The 21084-nt window shown below is 27.5% G+C and overlaps 3 protein-coding genes across 7 annotated transcripts in view; 2 read left to right on the top strand and 1 right to left on the bottom strand.

The window, feature by feature from the left end:
* LOC133656251 (5-hydroxytryptamine receptor 3A-like) overlaps positions 1-4942 on the top strand; it is a 31005-nt gene extending 26063 nt beyond the window's left edge. For all 4 annotated transcript variants that reach the window (XM_062057213.1, XM_062057211.1, XM_062057212.1 and 1 more), the window contains 2 exons: positions 4125-4201; positions 4276-4942. In XM_062057213.1, coding sequence (XP_061913197.1) covers positions 4125-4201; positions 4276-4491 — 293 coding nt within the window. In that variant the 3' untranslated portion in view covers positions 4492-4942. The remainder of the gene's footprint in view (positions 1-4124; positions 4202-4275) is intronic.
* Positions 4943-20443: 15501 nt separating this feature from the next.
* LOC133656252 (5-hydroxytryptamine receptor 3A-like) overlaps positions 20444-21084 on the top strand; it is a 15433-nt gene continuing 14792 nt past the window's right edge. For both annotated transcript variants that reach the window (XM_062057216.1, XM_062057217.1), the window contains exons 1-2: positions 20444-20490; positions 20569-20729. In XM_062057216.1, coding sequence (XP_061913200.1) covers positions 20448-20490; positions 20569-20729 — 204 coding nt within the window. In that variant the 5' untranslated portion in view covers positions 20444-20447. The remainder of the gene's footprint in view (positions 20491-20568; positions 20730-21084) is intronic.
* The window catches only part of nat9 (N-acetyltransferase 9 (GCN5-related, putative)), a 47376-nt gene continuing 46989 nt past the window's right edge, over positions 20698-21084 (bottom strand). Inside the window, exon 7 of the mRNA XM_062057223.1 lies at positions 20698-20720. The gene's annotated coding sequence lies outside the window, so the exon portion shown is untranslated. The remainder of the gene's footprint in view (positions 20721-21084) is intronic.

A 21084-nucleotide genomic window follows, 5' to 3' on the forward strand; every position in this document is an offset into this window, starting at 1 on the left:
ATATATACTTACATCATGTATATATTACATGTTATTATGAATGTTACTACATGACATATATACTTACATCATGTATATATTACATGTTATTATGAATGTTACTACATGACATATATACTTACATCATGTATATATTACATGTTATTATGAATGTTACTACATTACATATATACTTACATCATGTATATATTACATGTTATTATGAATGTTACTACATGACATATATACTTACATCATGTATATATTACATGTTATTATGAATGTTACTACATTACATATGTACTTACATCATGTATATATTACATGTTATTATGAATGTTACTACATGACATATATACTTACATCATGTATATACTACATGTTATTATGAATGTTACTACATTACATATATACTTACATCATGTATATATTACATGTTATTATGAATGTTACTACATGACATATATACTTACATCATGTATATATTACATGTTATTATGAATGTCACTACATGACATATACTTACATCATGTATATATTACATGTTATTATGAATGTTACTAGATACTACATATATACTTACATCATGTATATATTACATGTTATTATGAATGTTACTACATGACATATATACTTACATCATGTATATATTACATGTTATTATGAATGTTACTACATTACATATGTACTTACATCATGTATATATTACATGTTATTATGAATGTTACTAGATACTACATATATACTTACATCATGTATATATTACATGTTATTATGAATGTTACTACATGACATATATACTTACATCATGTATATATTACATGTTATTATGAATGTTACTACATTACATATATACTTACATCATGTATATATTACATGTTATTATGAATGTTACTACATGACATATATACTTACATCATGTATATATTACATGTTATTATGAATGTTACTACATGACATATATACTTACATCATGTATATATTACATGTTATTATGAATGTTACTACATTACATATGTACTTACATCATGTATATATTACATGTTATTATGAATGTTACTACATGACATATATACTTACATCATGTATATACTACATGTTATTATGAATGTTACTACATTACATATATACTTACATCATGTATATATTACATGTTATTATGAATGTTACTACATGACATGTATACTTACATCATGTATATATTACATGTTATTATGAATGTCACTACATGACATATACTTACATCATGTATATATTACATGTTATTATGAATGTTACTAGATACTACATATATACTTACATCATGTATATATTACATGTTATTATGAATGTTACTACATGACATATATACTTACATCATGTATATATTACATGTTATTATGAATGTTACTAGATACTACATATATACTTACATCATGTATATATTACATGTTATTATGAATGTTACTACATGACATATATACTTACATCATGTATATATTACATGTTATTATGAATGTTACTAGATACTACATATATACTTACATCATGTATATATTACATGTTATTATGAATGTTACTACATGACATATATACTTACATCATGTATATATTACATGTTATTATGAATGTCACTACATGACATATACTTACATCATGTATATATTACATGTTATTATGAATGTTACTACATTACATATGTACTTACATCATGTATATATTACATGTTATTATGAATGTTACTACATGACATATATACTTACATCATGTATATATTACATGTTATTATGAATGTTACTACATGACATATATACTTACATCATGTATATACTACATGTTATTATGAATGTTACTACATGACATATATACTTACATCATGTATATATTACATGTTATTATGAATGTTACTACATGACATATATACTTACATCATGTATATATTACATGTTATTATGAATGTAACTACATGACATATATACTTACATCATGTATATATTACATGTTATTATGAATGTTACTACATGACATATATACTTACATCCTGTATATATTACATGTTATTATGAATGTTACTACATGACATATATACTTACATCATGTATATATTACATGTTATTATGAATGTTACTATATGACATATATACTTACATCATGTATATATTACATGTTATTATGAATGTTACTACATTACATGTATACTTACATCATGTATATATTACATGTTATTATGAATGTTACTAGATACTACATATATACTTACATCATGTATATATTACATGTTATTATGAATGTTACTACATGACATATATACTTACATCATGTATATATTACATGTTATTATGAATGTAACTACATGACATATATACTTACATCATGTATATATTACATGTTATTATGAATGTTACTACATGACATATATACTTACATCCTGTATATATTACATGTTATTATGAATGTTACTACATGACATATATACTTACATCATGTATATATTACATGTTATTATGAATGTTACTATATGACATATATACTTACATCATGTATATATTACATGTTATTATGAATGTTACTACATTACATGTATACTTACATCATGTATATATTACATGTTATTATGAATGTTACTAGATACTACATATATACTTACATTATGTATATATTACATGTTATTATGAATGTTACTACATGACATATATACTTACATTATGTATATATTACATGTTATTATGAATGTTACTACATGACATATATACTTACATCATGTATATATTACATGTTATTATGAATGTTACTAGATACTACATATATACTTACATTATGTATATATTACATGTTATTATGAATGTTACTACATGACATATATACTTACATCATGTATATATTACATGTTATTATGAATGTTACTAGATACTACATATATACTTACATTATGTATATATTACATGTTATTATGAATGTTACTACATGACATATATACTTACATCATGTATATATCACTTGTTATTATGAATGTTACTACACTCCATATATACTTACATCATGTATATATTACATGTTATTATGAATGTTACTAGATACTACATATATACTTACATCATGTATATATTACATGTTATTATGAATGTTACTAGATGACATACATACTTACATCATGTATATATTACATGTTATTATGAATGTTACTACATTACATGTATACTTACATCATGTATATATTACATGTTATTATGAATGTTACTACATGACATATATACTTATAATCATGTATATATTACATGTTATTATGAATGTTACTAGATACTACATATATACTTACATCATGTATATATTACATGTTATTATGAATGTTACTACATGACACATATACTTACATCATGTATATATTACATGTTATTATGAATGTTACAACATGACATATATACTTACATCATGTATATATTACATGTTATTATGAATGTTACTGCATGACATGTATACTTACATCATGTATATATTACATGTTATTATGAATGTTACTACATGACATATATACTTACATCATGTATATATTACATGTTATTATGAATTTTACTACATGACATATATACTTACAGTGTGTAAATAATATGTTGACGGAGGTAATTTAGAGCAGTTTATAGGCGGAATAGAGCGACTCCCATTGGCTAAATTGTTAGCTGACTCTTGCTAGTGTTTATTTACGGCTTAGAATGCATTTTAAAAAAAAGGGTGTTCTTGTCTTACATATGGATTGTGAATGATAGAAAAAAATGCAAAGAAAAAAGTGATGTTCCCCTCAACCTCTTAAGGCCCAAGCTGTTTGTTTACATGCTTTTTTATATAGAATAAAAACTAAGAATCATCTTTTGATATGATGTACTTAGTCCATAAGTACACAAACGTGTACTTCATGTTTAGTGACATGCTCATTCCTATTTTTACACTTTTTTCCCCCCAAATTCCATTGTATGTTATACTCTTCTGACACCACCAGATGGCAGTATAAGTGTCCACATAAGTGGCCATCAGACCCCAATTCAGTAGTGTACACAATTTTGGAAATAAGAGCTAAAAGGTGCTGTCCACACATGTGGCCACTAAGCCTTTAGAGGTTTAATTAAGGATATTTTTTATATTTAACGCAAATTTCGATATGTCACTGCTTCCAGGTGTGCAGGACTGCGGAGGCATCTACTCCATGTCTGCCAGCGAGGCTCTGAACGCCACGTTACCCGGAGCCAGAGAGGTGAGACCGAGACTCACCTGTGGATGTAAAAAAAAACAGGATTCCAGTTGACAAAATGGAAAACCTCGCCACAGAGTCAGAGCGGCGTGCTGTGCCAGACGCTGGAGAAGCTGTCGGACGAGCTGAAGGCCATGGAGAGAACGCTGAGGCTGCTGCACGGCGGCCACAAGGAGGAGTTGGGATACTGGAGCCGACTGGCCAGAAATATCAACAGGGTCTTCTTCATCTTCTACGTGACTCTGGTCGTCCTCTTTTTAACGCTGCTCTTTACCAAATGGACCAGTGACTAAGGATGTTTGTACGCCGAGCTTCTTCACTAGCAGCAGAACATATAAAGCAGGGGTCACCAACGCGGTGCCCGCGGGCACCAGGTAGCCCGTAAGGACCAGATGAGTAGCCCGCTGGCCTGTTCTAAAAATAGCTCAAATAGCAGCACTTACCAGTGAGCTGCCTCTATTTTTTTAATTTTATTTATTTACTAGCAAGCTGGTCTCGCTTTGCCCGACATTTTTAATTCTAAGAGAGACAAAACTCAAATAGAATTTGAAAATCCAAGAAAATATTTTAAAGACTTGGTCTTCACTTGTTTAAATAAATTCATGAATTGTTTTACTTTGCTTCTTATAACTTTCAGAAAGACAATTTTAGAGAAAAAAATACAACCTTAAAAATGATTTTAGGATTTTTAAACACATATACCTTTTTTACCTTTTAAATTCCTTCCTCTTCTTTCCTGACAATTTAAATCAATGTACATTTATTTTTTTTATTGTAAAGAATAATAAATACATTTTGATTTAATTCTTCATTTTAGCTTCTGTTTTTTCGACGAAGAATATTTGTGAAATATTTCTTCAAACTTATTATGATTAAAATTCAAAAAAATTATTCTGGCAAATCTAGAAAATCGGTAGAATCAAATTTAATTCGTATTTCAAAGTCTTTTGAATTTCTTTTAAAATTTTTGTTCTGGAAAATCTAGAAGAAATAATGATTTGTCTTTGTTAGAAATATAGCTTGGTCCAATTTGTTATATATTCTAACAAAGTGCAGATTGGATTTTAACCTATTTAAAACATGTCATCAAATTCTAAAATTAATCTTAATCAGGAAAAATTACTAATGATGTTCCATAAATTCTTTTTTTAATTTTTTCAAAAAGATTAAATTTAGCTAGTTTTTTCTTCTTTTTTTCGGTTGAATTTTGAATTTTAAAGAGTCGAAATTGAAGATAAACTATGTTTCAAAATTTAATTGTCATTTTTTTGGTGTTTTCTCCTCTTTTAAACCGTTCAATTAAGTGTAAATATCATTAATTATTAATAATAACATAGAGTTAAAGGTCAATTGAGCAAATTGGCTATTTCTGGCAATTTATTTAAGTGTGTATCAAACTGGTAGCCCTTCGCATTAATCACTACCCAAGAAGTAGCTCTTGGTTTCAAAATGGTTGGTGACCCCTGATATAAAATGTCTTAAATAACACAATTGTATTATTAACATACACAGTCACACACACACGTGCACGTACAAAACCCAAAAGCAGTGAAGTTGTCACGTTGTGTAAAAGGTAAATAAAAACAGAATACAATGATTTGCAAATCCTTTTCAACTTATATTCAATTGAATAGACTACAAAGACAAGATATTTAACGTTCACGCTGGTAAACTTTGTTATTTTTTGCAAATATTAGCTCATTTGGAATTTGATGCCTGCAACATGTTTCAAAAAAAGCTGGCACAAGTGGCAAAAAAGACTGAGAAAGTTGAGGAATGCTGGTCAAACACTTATTTGGAACATCCCACAGGTGAACGGGCTGATTGGGAACAGGTGGGTGCCATGATTGGGTATAAAAGCAGCTTCCATGAAATGCTCAGTCGTTCACAAACAAGGACGGGGGCGAGGGTCGCCACTTTGTCAACAAATGCCTGAGCAAATTGTTCAAGAACAACATTTCTCAACCAGCTATTGCAAGGAATTTAGTGATTTCGCCATCTACGCTCCGTAATATCATCAAAAGGTTCAGAGAATCTGGAGAAATCACTGCACGTAAGCGGCAAGGACGAAAACCAACGTGACCTTCGGTCCCTCAGGCGGTACCGCATCAAAAACCGACACCCGTGTGTAAAGGATATCACCACATGGACTCAGGGAACACTTCAGAAAACCACTGTCGGTAACTCCAGTTTATCGCTACATCTGTAAGTGCAAGTTAAAACTCTACTATGCAAAACGAAAGCCATTTATCAACAACACCCAGAAACGCCGCCGGCTTCGCTGGGCCTGAGTTCATCTAAGACGGACTGATGCAAAGTGGAAAAGTGGTCCGTGGTCGTAGGATTGCAAGCTTCAATCATGGATTTGTTGTTCGCTATTACCTCGTAGTAGTAGTAGTAGTAGCAGTGTGTGTTTGTGTGTACTTTGTCAAACTTGTTTTCATTAAGGGCCACACCGCAGTCATGGCTGCCATTTGAGGGCCGCTTGTAACAGTAAATAATTAATACATTTGCCTATGAATTTATATATTTTTCATTTCTTTTACGTAAAAAACTGGTCAAATCCACAGATTTTTTTTACTCTTTACGTAATTATTTTTTTTAAATATTTAGTTTAGTTGCCAGACTTTTACTGAAAATTATACGGTGTATTTATTTTTTTAAATTATTATTATTATTATTACAACATATTACTGTTCGCTATTTCCTCGTAGTAGTAGTAGTAGTAGTAGTAGTAGTAGTAGTAGTGTGTGTTTGTGTGTACTTTGTCAAACTTGTTTTCATTGAGGGCCACACCGCAGTCATGGCTGCCATTTGAGGGCCGCTTGTAACAGTAAATAATTAATACATTTGCCTATGAATTTAAATATTTTACATTTCTTTTACGTAAAAAACTGGTAAAATCCACAGATTTTTTTTACTCTTTACGTAATTTTTTTTTTTTTAATATTTAGTTTAGTTGCCAGACTTACTGAAAATTATACGGTGTATTTAAAAAAATATATATTATTATTACAACATATTACATTTCGCTATTTCCTTGTAGTAGTAGTAGTAGTAGTAGTAGTAGTAGTAGTAGTAGTAGCAGTGTGTGTTTGGGTGTACTTTGTCAAACTTGTTTTCATTGAGGGCCACACCGCAGTCATGGCTGCCATTTGAGGGCCGCTTGTAACAGTAAATAATTAATACATTTGCCTATGAATTTAAATATTTTACATTTCTTTTACGTAAAAAACTGGTCAAATCCACAGATTTTTTTTTACTCTTTATGTAATTTTTTTTTTTAATTAATATTTAGTTTAGTTGCCAGACTTACTGAAAATTATACGGTGTATTTTTTTTTAAAATTATTATTATTACAACATATTACTGTTCGCTATTTCCTCGTAGTAGTAGTAGTAGCAGTGTGTGTTTGTGTGTACTTTGTCAAACTTGTTTTCATTGAGGGCCACACCGCAGTCATGGCTGCCATTTGAGGGCCGCTTGTAACAGTACATAATTAATACATTTGCCTATGAATTTAAATATTTTGCATTTCTTTTACGTAAAAAACTGGTAAAATCCACAGATTTTTTTTACTCTTTACGTAATTTTTTTTTTTTTTAATATTTAGTTTAGTTGCCAGACTTACTGAAAATTATACGGTGTATTTTTTTTTTAAAATTATTATTATTACAACATATTACTGTTCGCTATTTCCTCGTAGTAGTAGTAGTAGTAGTAGCGGTGTGTGTTTGTGTTTACTTTGTCAAACTTGTTTTCATTGAGGGCCACACCGCAGTCATGGCTGCCATTTGAGGGCCGCTTGTAATAGTAAATAATTAATACATTTGCCTATGAATTTAAATATTTTGCATTTCTTTTACGTAAAAAAACTGGTAAAATCCACAGATTTTTTTTAAACTTTTTACGTAATTTTTTTTTTTTTAATATTTAGTTTAGTTGCCAGACTTTTACTGAAAATTATACGGTGTATTTAAAAAATATATATTATTATTACAACATATTACTGTTGGCTATTTCCTCGTAGTAGTAGTAGTAGTAGTAGTAGCAGTGTGTGTTTGTGTGTACTTTGTCAAACTTGTTTTCATTGAGGGCCACACCGCAGTCATGGCTGCCATTTGAGGGCCGCTTGTAACAGTACATAATTAATACATTTGCCTATGAATTTAAATATTTTGCATTTCTTTTACGTAAAAAACTGGTAAAATCCACAGATTTTTTTTACTCTTTACGTAATTTTTTTTTTTTTAATATTTAGTTTAGTTGCCAGACTTACTGAAAATTATAAGGTGTATTTTTTTTTTTAAATTATTATTATTACAACATATTACTGTTGGCTATTTCCTCGTAGTAGTAGTAGTAGTAGTAGTAGTGTGTGTTTGTGTGTACTTTGTCAAACTTGTTTTCATTGAGGGCCACACCGCAGTCATGGCTGCCATTTGAGGGCCGTTTGTAACAGTAAATAATTAATACATTTTCCTATGAATTTAAATATTTTACATTTCTTTTACGTAAAAAAATGGTAAAATCCACAGATTTTTTTTACTCTTTACGTAATTATTTTTTTTAAATATTTAGTTTAGTTGCCAGACTTTTACTGAAAATTATACAGTGTATTTATTTTTTAAAATTATTATTATTATTATTACAACATATTACTGTTCGCTATTTCCTCGTAGTAGTAGTAGTAGTAGTAGTAGTAGTGTGTGTTTGTGTGTACTTTGTCAAACTTGTTTTCATTGAAGGCCACACCGCAGTCATGGCTGCCATTTGAGGGCCACTTGTAACAGTAAATAATGAATACATTTGCCTATGAATTTAAATATATTTTTTTTTAATTACGTAAAAAACTGGTAAAATCCACAACTTTTTTTTACTCTTTACGTAATTTTTTTTTTTTAATATTTAGTTTATTTGCCAGACTTTTAATGAAAATTATACGGTGTATTTTTAAAAAAATTATTATTATTACAACATATTACTGTTCGCTATTTCCTCGTAGTAGTAGTAGTAGTAGTAGTAGCAGTGTGTGTTTGTGTGTACTTTGTCAAACTTGTTTTCATTAGGGGCCATACCGTAGTCATGGCTGCCATTTGAGGGCCGCTTGTAACAGTAAATAATTAATACATTTGCCTATGAATTTAAATATTTAAAAAAAAAATATTACGTAAAGAGTAAAAAAAAAATCTGTGGATTTTGCCAGTTATTTCTGTAAAAAACTGGTAAAATCCACACTTTTTTTTTTACTCTTTACATACATTTTTTTTTATATTTAGTTTAGTTGCCAGACTTTTACTGAAAATTATATGGTGTATTTTTTATTTATTATTATTATTATTATTACAACATATTACTGTAAATAGAAATACAGTACTTCTGTTTAATTTTATTTTGGCAACCCAGCCGACAGTTTTTGACCATAACAAAATGTGCTACCATAAAATTATCAACCGTGGTGGTAAAAAAAATAAAAAAATTAGACAGAATTTTACTGTAAAAAAAACAAAAATTGGTCATTTTTTTTCAACTTATGCTGTAAAAAAACTCCCTACATTTAAATTAAGCAGATATTTAAGTATTTATTTGGGTTTTGACACAAAACGTTATGTAATATAATATTTGTTGCAATATTGGACACAATTTTTTTCCCTGTCAAAACTAGAAAAAAAACAACTAATACCTTTAGTAAAAAAAATAAGACAATAAAGAAAGAAAATATAAAATTATATAGTGTATTTTAAAAATATATATTATTATTATTACAACATATTACTGTAAATAGAAATACAGTACCGCTGTTTAATTTTATTTTGGCAAGTCAGCGACAGTTTTTGACCATAATAAAATGTGCTACCATAAAATTATCAACCATGGATTTTACAGTAAAAAAAACAAAAACAAAAAAACTGCTCAGTCGACAGAATTTTACTGTAAAAAAAAACAAGTGAATTGAAGTATATTTATATAGCGCTTTTCTCTAGTGACTCAAAGCGCTTTTACATAGTGAAACCCAATATCTAAGTTACATTTAAACCAGTGTGGGTGGCACTGGGAGCAGGTGGGTAAAGTGTCTTGCCCAAGGACACAACGGCAGTGACTAGGATAGCGGAAGCGGGGATCGAACCTGGAACCCTCAAGTTGCTGACGGCCACTCTACCAACCGAGCTATACCGCCCCAAATCTATTGGTCATTTTACAGTGTACCATTTAATGGATAACTTGCATTGAAATCATAAGTTAAGCAGATATTTAAGTATTTATTTGGGTTTTGACCCAAAAAGTTATGTAATATAATATTTGTTGCAATATTGGACACTATTTTTTTCCCTGTCAAAACTAGAAGAAAAAAAAACAACCTTTAGTAAAAAAAAATAAGAAAGTAGAGAAAGAAAATATAAGGTATTGTTTTCCCTGTCAAAACTACAAACAAAAAATGTATACCTTTAGTAAAAAAAAATAAGAAAGTAAAGAAAGAAATTATAAAATTATATGGTGTATTTTTATTACAAATATTATTATTATTACAACATATTACTGTAAATAGAAATATAGTACCGCTGTTTAATTTTATATTGGCAACTCAGCCGACAGTTTTGGACCATAATAAAATGTGCTACTATAAAATCATCAACCGTGGATTTTACAGTAAAACAAATAAAAAATAAAAAAAACGCTCAGTCGACAGAATTTTATTGTAAAAAAAACCGACATTGGTCGGTTTTTTTCAACTTATGCTGTAAAAAAACTCCCTAAATTTTACAGTAAAATCCATTGGTCATTTTTACAGTGTACAATTTGATGTATAACTTGCATTGAAATCATAAGTTAAGCAGATATTTAAGTATGTATTTGGATTTTGAGCCAAAAAGTTATATAATATATTTGTTGCAATATCGGACACTATTTTTTTCTCTGTCAAAACTACAAAAAAAACCTAATACCTTTAGTAAAAAAAATAAGAAAAGAAAGAAAGAAAATATAAAATATGGTGTATTTTTTTTATTTATTATTATTATTATTATTACAACATATTACTGTAAATAGAAATACAGTACCGCTGTTTAATTTTATTTTGGCAACTCAGCCGACAGTTTTTGACCATAATAAAATGTGCTACCATAAAATCATCAACCGTGGATTTTACAGTAAAAAATAAAATAAAATAAAAAACCGCTCAGTCGACAGAATTTTACTGTAAAAAAAGAAACATTGGTCGTTTTTTTTTCAACTTATGCTGTAAAAAAAACTCCCTAAATTTTACAGTAAAATCCATTGGTCATTTTTACAGTGTACAATTTGATGGATAACTTGCAATAAAATCATAAGTTAAGCAGATATTTAAGTATTTATTTTGATTTTGACCCAAAGAGTTATGTAATATAATATTTGTTGCAAAATTGGACACTATTTTTGCCCCTGTCAAAACTAGAAAAATAAACCTAATACCTCTAGTAAAAAAAATAAGAAAATAAAGAAAGAAAATATAAGGTATTTTATTGACATTTAATTGAGTTTGACACCTGTGGCCTACGTGTTGTTTGCTGTGTGATGTTGCCTTTTCCTATTTAATACCAAGTTCATTTTGTTATGGCGCTGGTTAGAGTTTTTTATTATTAAAAAAATATTTCCTGCTTTCTTGATGACACACACATGGAAAGTAGCAGGCCATGTTTACATCCAATGCATCGTTAACAGCGTAACGTACGTAAAAATACTTAATAACGTGACTCGTTACTAGTAAAAGTAACGGCAGCTGCACCTTCTCAGACTCTCTTTTTTGGACAAGTGCCTCAGGATTGGCTGCAAAAAGATAAACACTTGATGAACATCCTACTAGTGGCTTGTAAAAAAAGAGCATTACCAGGAAATTGATATTACAGGTGAGCCCCAACTTTGAAGCTATGGATGGAAATCACAATGGACATTTATAAAATGGAGATAATTATGTAAATTCGCTACACTGGTAGTTTTTAATGCTTCCATAGCGAGATATAAGTAAGAACTTTACACTACTTTATATTACGAATGGCAACAGCGGAGGATGAATGTCCCATAACAAGAAGATAGAGGAAAAAGAAGAAGTTTATCGACTACAGACTACAGTGGCGGACCTGCGCACATTTTCAAGACTTATACAGATCCCAAATACACATCAACAAGTACCCGAAGGTAAGAATAGTTGCAAATTTGTCGTCTGCATTTGACCCATCATATATCAAAACAAAACCATATAACACAATATGCCATGAAAACACTACATTTTAAAATGAAAAATAATAAATGGAAAATAAATGGACACAAAACTACTGTATTTTGCAAAAAAATTATAATTTGCAATGAAAAAAATGTCAATAAATGCCACAAACACTACATTTAGCCACCAAAATACTACATTTTGCACTGAAAACCACACATATTGCCAGAAAACTTCTGAATTTTGCAATGAGAACGAGAATTTCTGCCTCAAAAACCACTGTTTTGTTATAAAAACACAACATTTTGCAATGGAAAAAAAAAAAACAATACATTTCTAATTGTATTTTGTCATGAAAACACTACATTTAGCCACCAAAATACCAAATTTTGCACTGAAAACCACACACATTGCCACAAAACTTCTGCATTTTGCAATGAAAACGAGAATTTCTGCCACAAAAACCACTGTTTTCTTATAAAAACACAACATTTTTCAATGAAAAAAAAAATCCAATAAATGTCTAATTGTATTTTGTCATGATAACACAATATACCATGAAAACACTACATTTTAAAATGAAAAACATTTTTTTTTTATATAAATGGACACAAAACTACTGTATTTTGCAATGAAAAAAATTATAATTTGCAATGAAAAAATGTCAATAAATGCCACAAACACTACATTTAGCCACCAAAATACTACATTTTGCACTGAAAACCACACACATATTGCCACAAAACTTCTGCATTTTACAATGAAAACGAGAATTTCTGCCACAAAAACCACTGTTTTGTTATAAAAACACAACATTTTTCAATGGAAAAAAAATCCAATAAATGTCTAATTGTATTTTGTCATGAAAACACTACATTTTAAAATGAAAAAAAATAATGTTTCTTATATAAATGGACACAAAACTACTGTATTTTGTCATGATAACACAGTATGCCATGAAAACACTATATTTTAAAATGAAAAAATATTTTTTTCTTATATAAATGGACACAAAACTACCGTATTTTGTCATTATAACACAATATGCCATGAAAACACTACATTTTAAAATGAAAAAAAAAATGTTTTCTTATATAAATGGACACAAAACTACTGTATTTTGTCATGAAAACACAATATGCCATGAAAACACTACATTTTAAAATGAAAAAAAAAGTTTTCTTATATAAATGGACACAAAACTACTGTATTTTGTCATGAAAACACTACATTTTAAAATGAAAAAATAATTTTTTCTTATATAAATGGACACAAAACTACCGTATTTTGTCATGAAAACACAGTATGCCATGAAAACACTACATTTTAAAATGAAAAAAAAAATTTTTTCTTATATAAATGGACACAAAACTACTGTATTTTGTCATGAAAACACAGTATGCCATGAAAACACTACATTTTAAAATGAAAAAATAATTTTTTCTTATATAAATGGACACAAAACTACCGTATTTTGTCATGAAAACACAGTATGCCATGAAAACACTACATTTTAATGTGAAAACAATTTTTTTTCTTATATAAATGGACACAAAACCATTGTATTATGTCATGAATACACAATATGCCATGAAAACACTACATTTTAAAATGAAAAAAAAAATGTTTTCTTATATAAATGGACACAAAACCATTGTATTTTCTCATGATAACACAATATGCCATGAAAACACTACATTTTAAAATGAAAAAAAAAATGTTTCTTATATAAATGGACACAAAATTACTGTATTTTGTCATGAAAACACTACATTTTAAAATGAAAAAGAAAAGTTTTCCTATATAAATGGACACAAAACTACTGTATTTTGTCATGATAACACAATATGCCATGAAAACACTACATTTTAAAATGAAAAAAAAAATCGTTTTCTTATATAAATGGACACAAAACGACTGTATTTTGTCATAAAAACACAATATGCCATGAAAACACTACATTTTAAAATGAAAAAAAAATGTTTTCTTATATAAATGGACACAAAACTCTTGTATTTTGTCATGTAAACACAATATGCCATGAAAACACTACATTTTAATGTGGAAAAAAAAAAGTTTTCTTATATAAATGGACACAAAACTACTGTATTTTGTCATGAAAACACTACATTTTAAAATGAAAAAAAAAAAGTTTTCTTATATAAATGGACACAAAACTACTGTATTTTGTCATAAAAACACAATATGCCATGAAAACACTACATTTTAAAATGAAAAAAAAAAGTTTTCTTATATAAATGGACACAAAACTATTGTATTTTGTCATGTAAACACAATATGCCATGAAAACACTACATTTTAATGTGGAAAAAAAAAAAGTTTTCTTATATAAATGGACACAAAACTACTGTATTTTGTCATGAAAACACTACATTTTAAAATGAAAAAAAAAAGTTTTCTTATATAAATGGACACAAAACTACTGTATTTTGTCATGAAAACACAATATGCCATGAAAACACTACATTTTAAAATGGAAAAAAAATTTTCTTATATAAATGGATACAAAACCACTGTATTTTGTCATGAAAACACTACATTTTAAAATGAAAAAAATATAATTTTTCTTATATAAATGGACACAAAACTACTGTATTTTGTCATGAAAACACTACATTTTAAAATGAAAAAAAAAGTTTTCTTATATAAATGGACACAAAACTACTGTATTTTGTCATGAAAACACAATATGCCATGAAAACAATACATTTTAAAATGGAAAAAAAATGTTCTTATATAAATGGACACAAAACCACTGTATTTTGTCATGAAAACACTACATTTTAAAATGAAAAAAAAAAAAATTTTCTTATATAAATGGACACAAAACTACTGTATTTTGTCATGAAAACACAGTATGCCATGAAAACACTACATTTTGAAATGAAAAAATAATTTTTTCTTATATAAATGGACACAAAACTACCGTATTTTGTCATGAAAACACAATATGCCATGAAAACACTACATTTTAAAGTGAAAACAATTTTTTTTCTTATATAAATGGACACAAAACCATTGTATTTTGTCATGAATACACAATATGCCATGAAAACACTACATTTTAAAATGAAAAAAAAAAATGTTTTCTTATATAAATGGACACAAAACCATTGTATTTTGTCATGAATACACAATATGCCATGAAAACACTACATTTTAAAATGAAAAAAAAAAGTTTTCTTGTATAAATGGACACAAAACTACTGTATTTTGTCATAAAAACACAATATGCCATGAAAACACTACATTTTAAAATGGGAAAAAAATTTTCTTATATAAATGGACACAAAACCACTGTATTTTGTCATGAAAACACTACATTTTAAAATGGAAAAAAAAAAAAATTTTCTTATATAAATGGACACAAAACTACTGTATTTTGTCATGAAAACACAGTATGCCATGAAAACACTACATTTTAAAATGAAAAAATAATTTTTTCTTATATAAATGGACACAAAACTACCGTATTTTGTCATGAAAACACAGTATGCCATGAAAACACTACATTTTAATGTGAAAACAATTTTTTTTCTTATATAAATGGACACAAAACCATTGTATTTTGTCATGAATACACAATATGCCATGAAAACACTACATTTTAAAATGAAAAAAAAAAAAAGTTTTCTTATATAAATGGACACAAAACCATTGTATTTTGTCATGTAAACACAATATGCCATGAAAACACTACATTTTAAAATGAAAAAAAAATGTTTTCTTATATAAATGGACACAAAACTACTGTATTTTGTCATGTAAACACAATATGCCATGAAAACACTACATTTTGAAATGAAAAAAAAAATGTTTTCTTATATAAATGGACACAAAACCATTGTATTTTGTCATGAATACACAATATGCCATGAAAACACTACATTTTGAAATGAAAAAAAAAAGTTTTCCTATATAAATGGACACAAAACTACTGTATTTTGTCATAAAAACACAATATGCCATGAAAACACTACATTTTAAAATGAAAAAAAAATGTTTTCTTATATAAATGGACACAAAACTATTGTATTTTGTCATGTAAACACAATATGCCATGAAAACACTACATTTTAATGTGGAAAAAAAAAGTTTTCTTATATAAATGGACACAAAACTACTGTATTTTGTCATGAAAACACTACATTTTAAAATGAAAAAAAAAAAGTTTTCTTATATAAATGGACACAAAACTACTGTATTTTGTCATAAAAACACAATATGCCATGAAAACACTACATTTTAAAATGGAAAAAAAATGTTCTTATATAAATGGATACAAAACCACTGTATTTTGTCATGAAAACACTACATTTAAAATGAAAAAAAAAAATTTTTTTCTTATATAAATGGACACAAAACTACTGTATTTTGTCATGAAAACACAGTATGCCATGAAAACACTACATTTTAAAATGAAAAAATAATTTTTTCTTATATAAATGGACACAAAACTACCGTATTTTGTCATGAAAACACAGTATGCCATGAAAACACTACATTTTAATGTGAAAACAATTTTTTTTCTTATATAAATGGACACAAAACTACTGTATTTTGTCATGAATACACAATATGCCATGAAAACACTACATTTTAAAATGAAAAAAAAAATGTTTTCTTATATAAATGGACACAAAACCATTGTATTTTCTCATGATAACACAATATGCCATGAAAACACTACATTTTAAAATGAAAAAAAAAATGTTTCTTATATAAATGGACACAAAATTACTGTATTTTGTCATGAAAACACTACATTTTAAAATGAAAAAGAAAAGTTTTCCTATATAAATGGACACAAAACTACTGTATTTTGTCATGATAACACAATATGCCATGAAAACACTACATTTTAAAATGAAAAAAAAAATCGTTTTCTTATATAAATGGACACAAAACGACTGTATTTTGTCATAAAAACACAATATGCCATGAAAACACTACATTTTAAAATGAAAAAAAAATGTTTTCTTATATAAATGGACACAAAACTCTTGTATTTTGTCATGTAAACACAATATGCCATGAAAACACTACATTTTAATGTGGAAAAAAAAAAGTTTTCTTATATAAATGGACACAAAACTACTGTATTTTGTCATGAAAACACTACATTTTAAAATGAAAAAAAAAAAGTTTTCTTATATAAATGGACACAAAACTACTGTATTTTGTCATAAAAACACAATATGCCATGAAAACACTACATTTTAAAATGAAAAAAAAAAGTTTTCTTATATAAATGGACACAAAACTATTGTATTTTGTCATGTAAACACAATATGCCATGAAAACACTACATTTTAATGTGGAAAAAAAAAAAGTTTTCTTATATAAATGGACACAAAACTACTGTATTTTGTCATGAAAACACTACATTTTAAAATGAAAAAAAAAAGTTTTCTTATATAAATGGACACAAAACTACTGTATTTTGTCATGAAAACACAATATGCCATGAAAACACTACATTTTAAAATGGAAAAAAAATTTTCTTATATAAATGGATACAAAACCACTGTATTTTGTCATGAAAACACTACATTTTAAAATGAAAAAAATATAATTTTTCTTATATAAATGGACACAAAACTACTGTATTTTGTCATGAAAACACTACATTTTAAAATGAAAAAAAAAGTTTTCTTATATAAATGGACACAAAACTACTGTATTTTGTCATGAAAACACAATATGCCATGAAAACAATACATTTTAAAATGGAAAAAAAATGTTCTTATATAAATGGACACAAAACCACTGTATTTTGTCATGAAAACACTACATTTTAAAATGAAAAAAAAAAAAATTTTCTTATATAAATGGACACAAAACTACTGTATTTTGTCATGAAAACACAGTATGCCATGAAAACACTACATTTTGAAATGAAAAAATAATTTTTTCTTATATAAATGGACACAAAACTACCGTATTTTGTCATGAAAACACAATATGCCATGAAAACACTACATTTTAAAGTGAAAACAATTTTTTTTCTTATATAAATGGACACAAAACCATTGTATTTTGTCATGAATACACAATATGCCATGAAAACACTACATTTTAAAATGAAAAAAAAAAATGTTTTCTTATATAAATGGACACAAAACCATTGTATTTTGTCATGAATACACAATATGCCATGAAAACACTACATTTTAAAATGAAAAAAAAAAGTTTTCTTGTATAAATGGACACAAAACTACTGTATTTTGTCATAAAAACACAATATGCCATGAAAACACTACATTTTAAAATGGGAAAAAAATTTTCTTATATAAATGGACACAAAACCACTGTATTTTGTCATGAAAACACTACATTTTAAAATGGAAAAAAAAAAAAATTTTCTTATATAAATGGACACAAAACTACTGTATTTTGTCATGAAAACACAGTATGCCATGAAAACACTACATTTTAAAATGAAAAAATAATTTTTTCTTATATAAATGGACACAAAACTACCGTATTTTGTCATGAAAACACAGTATGCCATGAAAACACTACATTTTAATGTGAAAACAATTTTTTTTCTTATATAAATGGACACAAAACCATTGTATTTTGTCATGAATACACAATATGCCATGAAAACACTACATTTTAAAATGAAAAAAAAAAAAAGTTTTCTTATATAAATGGACACAAAACCATTGTATTTTGTCATGTAAACACAATATGCCATGAAAACACTACATTTTAAAATGAAAAAAAAATGTTTTCTTATATAAATGGACACAAAACTACTGTATTTTGTCATGTAAACACAATATGCCATGAAAACACTACATTTTGAAATGAAAAAAAAATGTTTTCTTATATAAATGGACACAAAACCATTGTATTTTGTCATGAATACACAATATGCCATGAAAACACTACATTTTGAAATGAAAAAAAAAAGTTTTCCTATATAAATGGACACAAAACTACTGTATTTTGTCATAAAAACACAATATGCCATGAAAACACTACATTTTAAAATGAAAAAAAAATGTTTTCTTATATAAATGGACACAAAACTATTGTATTTTGTCATGTAAACACAATATGCCATGAAAACACTACATTTTAATGTGGAAAAAAAAAGTTTTCTTATATAAATGGACACAAAACTACTGTATTTTGTCATGAAAACACTACATTTTAAAATGAAAAAAAAAAAGTTTTCTTATATAAATGGACACAAAACTACTGTATTTTGTCATAAAAACACAATATGCCATGAAAACACTACATTTTAAAATGGAAAAAAAATGTTCTTATATAAATGGATACAAAACCACTGTATTTTGTCATGAAAACACTACATTTAAAATGAAAAAAAAAATTTTTTTCTTATATAAATGGACACAAAACTACTGTATTTTGTCATGAAAACACAGTATGCCATGAAAACACTACATTTTAAAATGAAAAAATAATTTTTTCTTATATAAATGGACACAAAACTACCGTATTTTGTCATGAAAACACAGTATGCCATGAAAACACTACATTTTAATGTGAAAACAATTTTTTTTCTTATATAAATGGACACAAAACTACTGTATTTTGTCATGAATACACAATATGCCATGAAAACACTACATTTTGAAATGAAAAAAAAAATGTTTTCTTATATAAATGGACACAAAACCATTGTATTTTGTCATGAATTCACAATATGCCATGAAAACACTACATTTTAAAATGAAAAAAAAAAGTTTTCTTATATAAATGGACACAAAACGACTGTATTTTGTCATGAAAACAAGGATATTTGCCACAAAAAACCACAGTCCAGCCATAAAAACCACCAAGGAATGCAAAATAATCCTGATATTTAGCCAGCATAAGTGGTAAGAGTGAAAGTGTGCGTGCAGACGGCGTAGAAGGAGTCCGCCCGCAAACTAGGAGGTACGAGCATCTCCTGGCGCCATGACGGCATTTGCAGGACTTGTGGGATTTAACTTGGCTCAGCCCTTGCAACTATACTTCATGCTAGCACTCGCATGAGGCACAACACACGTCATGATGCTCGCAGGATTCTTCTTCTCCGTGCTGCTCCTCGCCGGTCAGGCCAGACTTTCTTCCTCTTTCCCTCTTTTTCTATTCAACTTGTTGTTGTTGTTGTTGTTGTTGTGGCTTGCAGGTGGCGTCCCCGCTGACAGAGTGTGTTCCTACAACCAAGTGTTGGAGCACCTCAACGTCAGCACAGACCCCAACTTGTACTCCATGACACGTCCTGTCAGAGACCACACCAAGACCACCGTGGTGACCTTGGAGGTCATCCTCTACGCCATCCTTGACGTGGTAAGCACACTTTTTTTAAACATCGTTCTATCATAATGTTTGTCAAATCTAGTATACATACACATATTTATATAAATATACATGTAAAAAAGTCCCTGTGACGACATTGGGAGTATAAAAAGGCAAAATAAATTACAATAAAATAACAAATAAATGATTAAGTAGAATTACTTCATCCAATAATACATTTGAAAACTATTAATGAAAAAAAAAAAAAATATATATATATATATATATATATATATATATATATATATATATATATATATATATATATATATATATATATATATATATATATATATATATATATATATATATATATATATATATATATATATATTATTTTTGTATG

The sequence above is a fragment of the Entelurus aequoreus genome, linkage group LG08 (assembly GCF_033978785.1).
Source record: "Entelurus aequoreus isolate RoL-2023_Sb linkage group LG08, RoL_Eaeq_v1.1, whole genome shotgun sequence".
Taxonomy (NCBI): Eukaryota; Metazoa; Chordata; class Actinopteri; order Syngnathiformes; family Syngnathidae; genus Entelurus; species Entelurus aequoreus.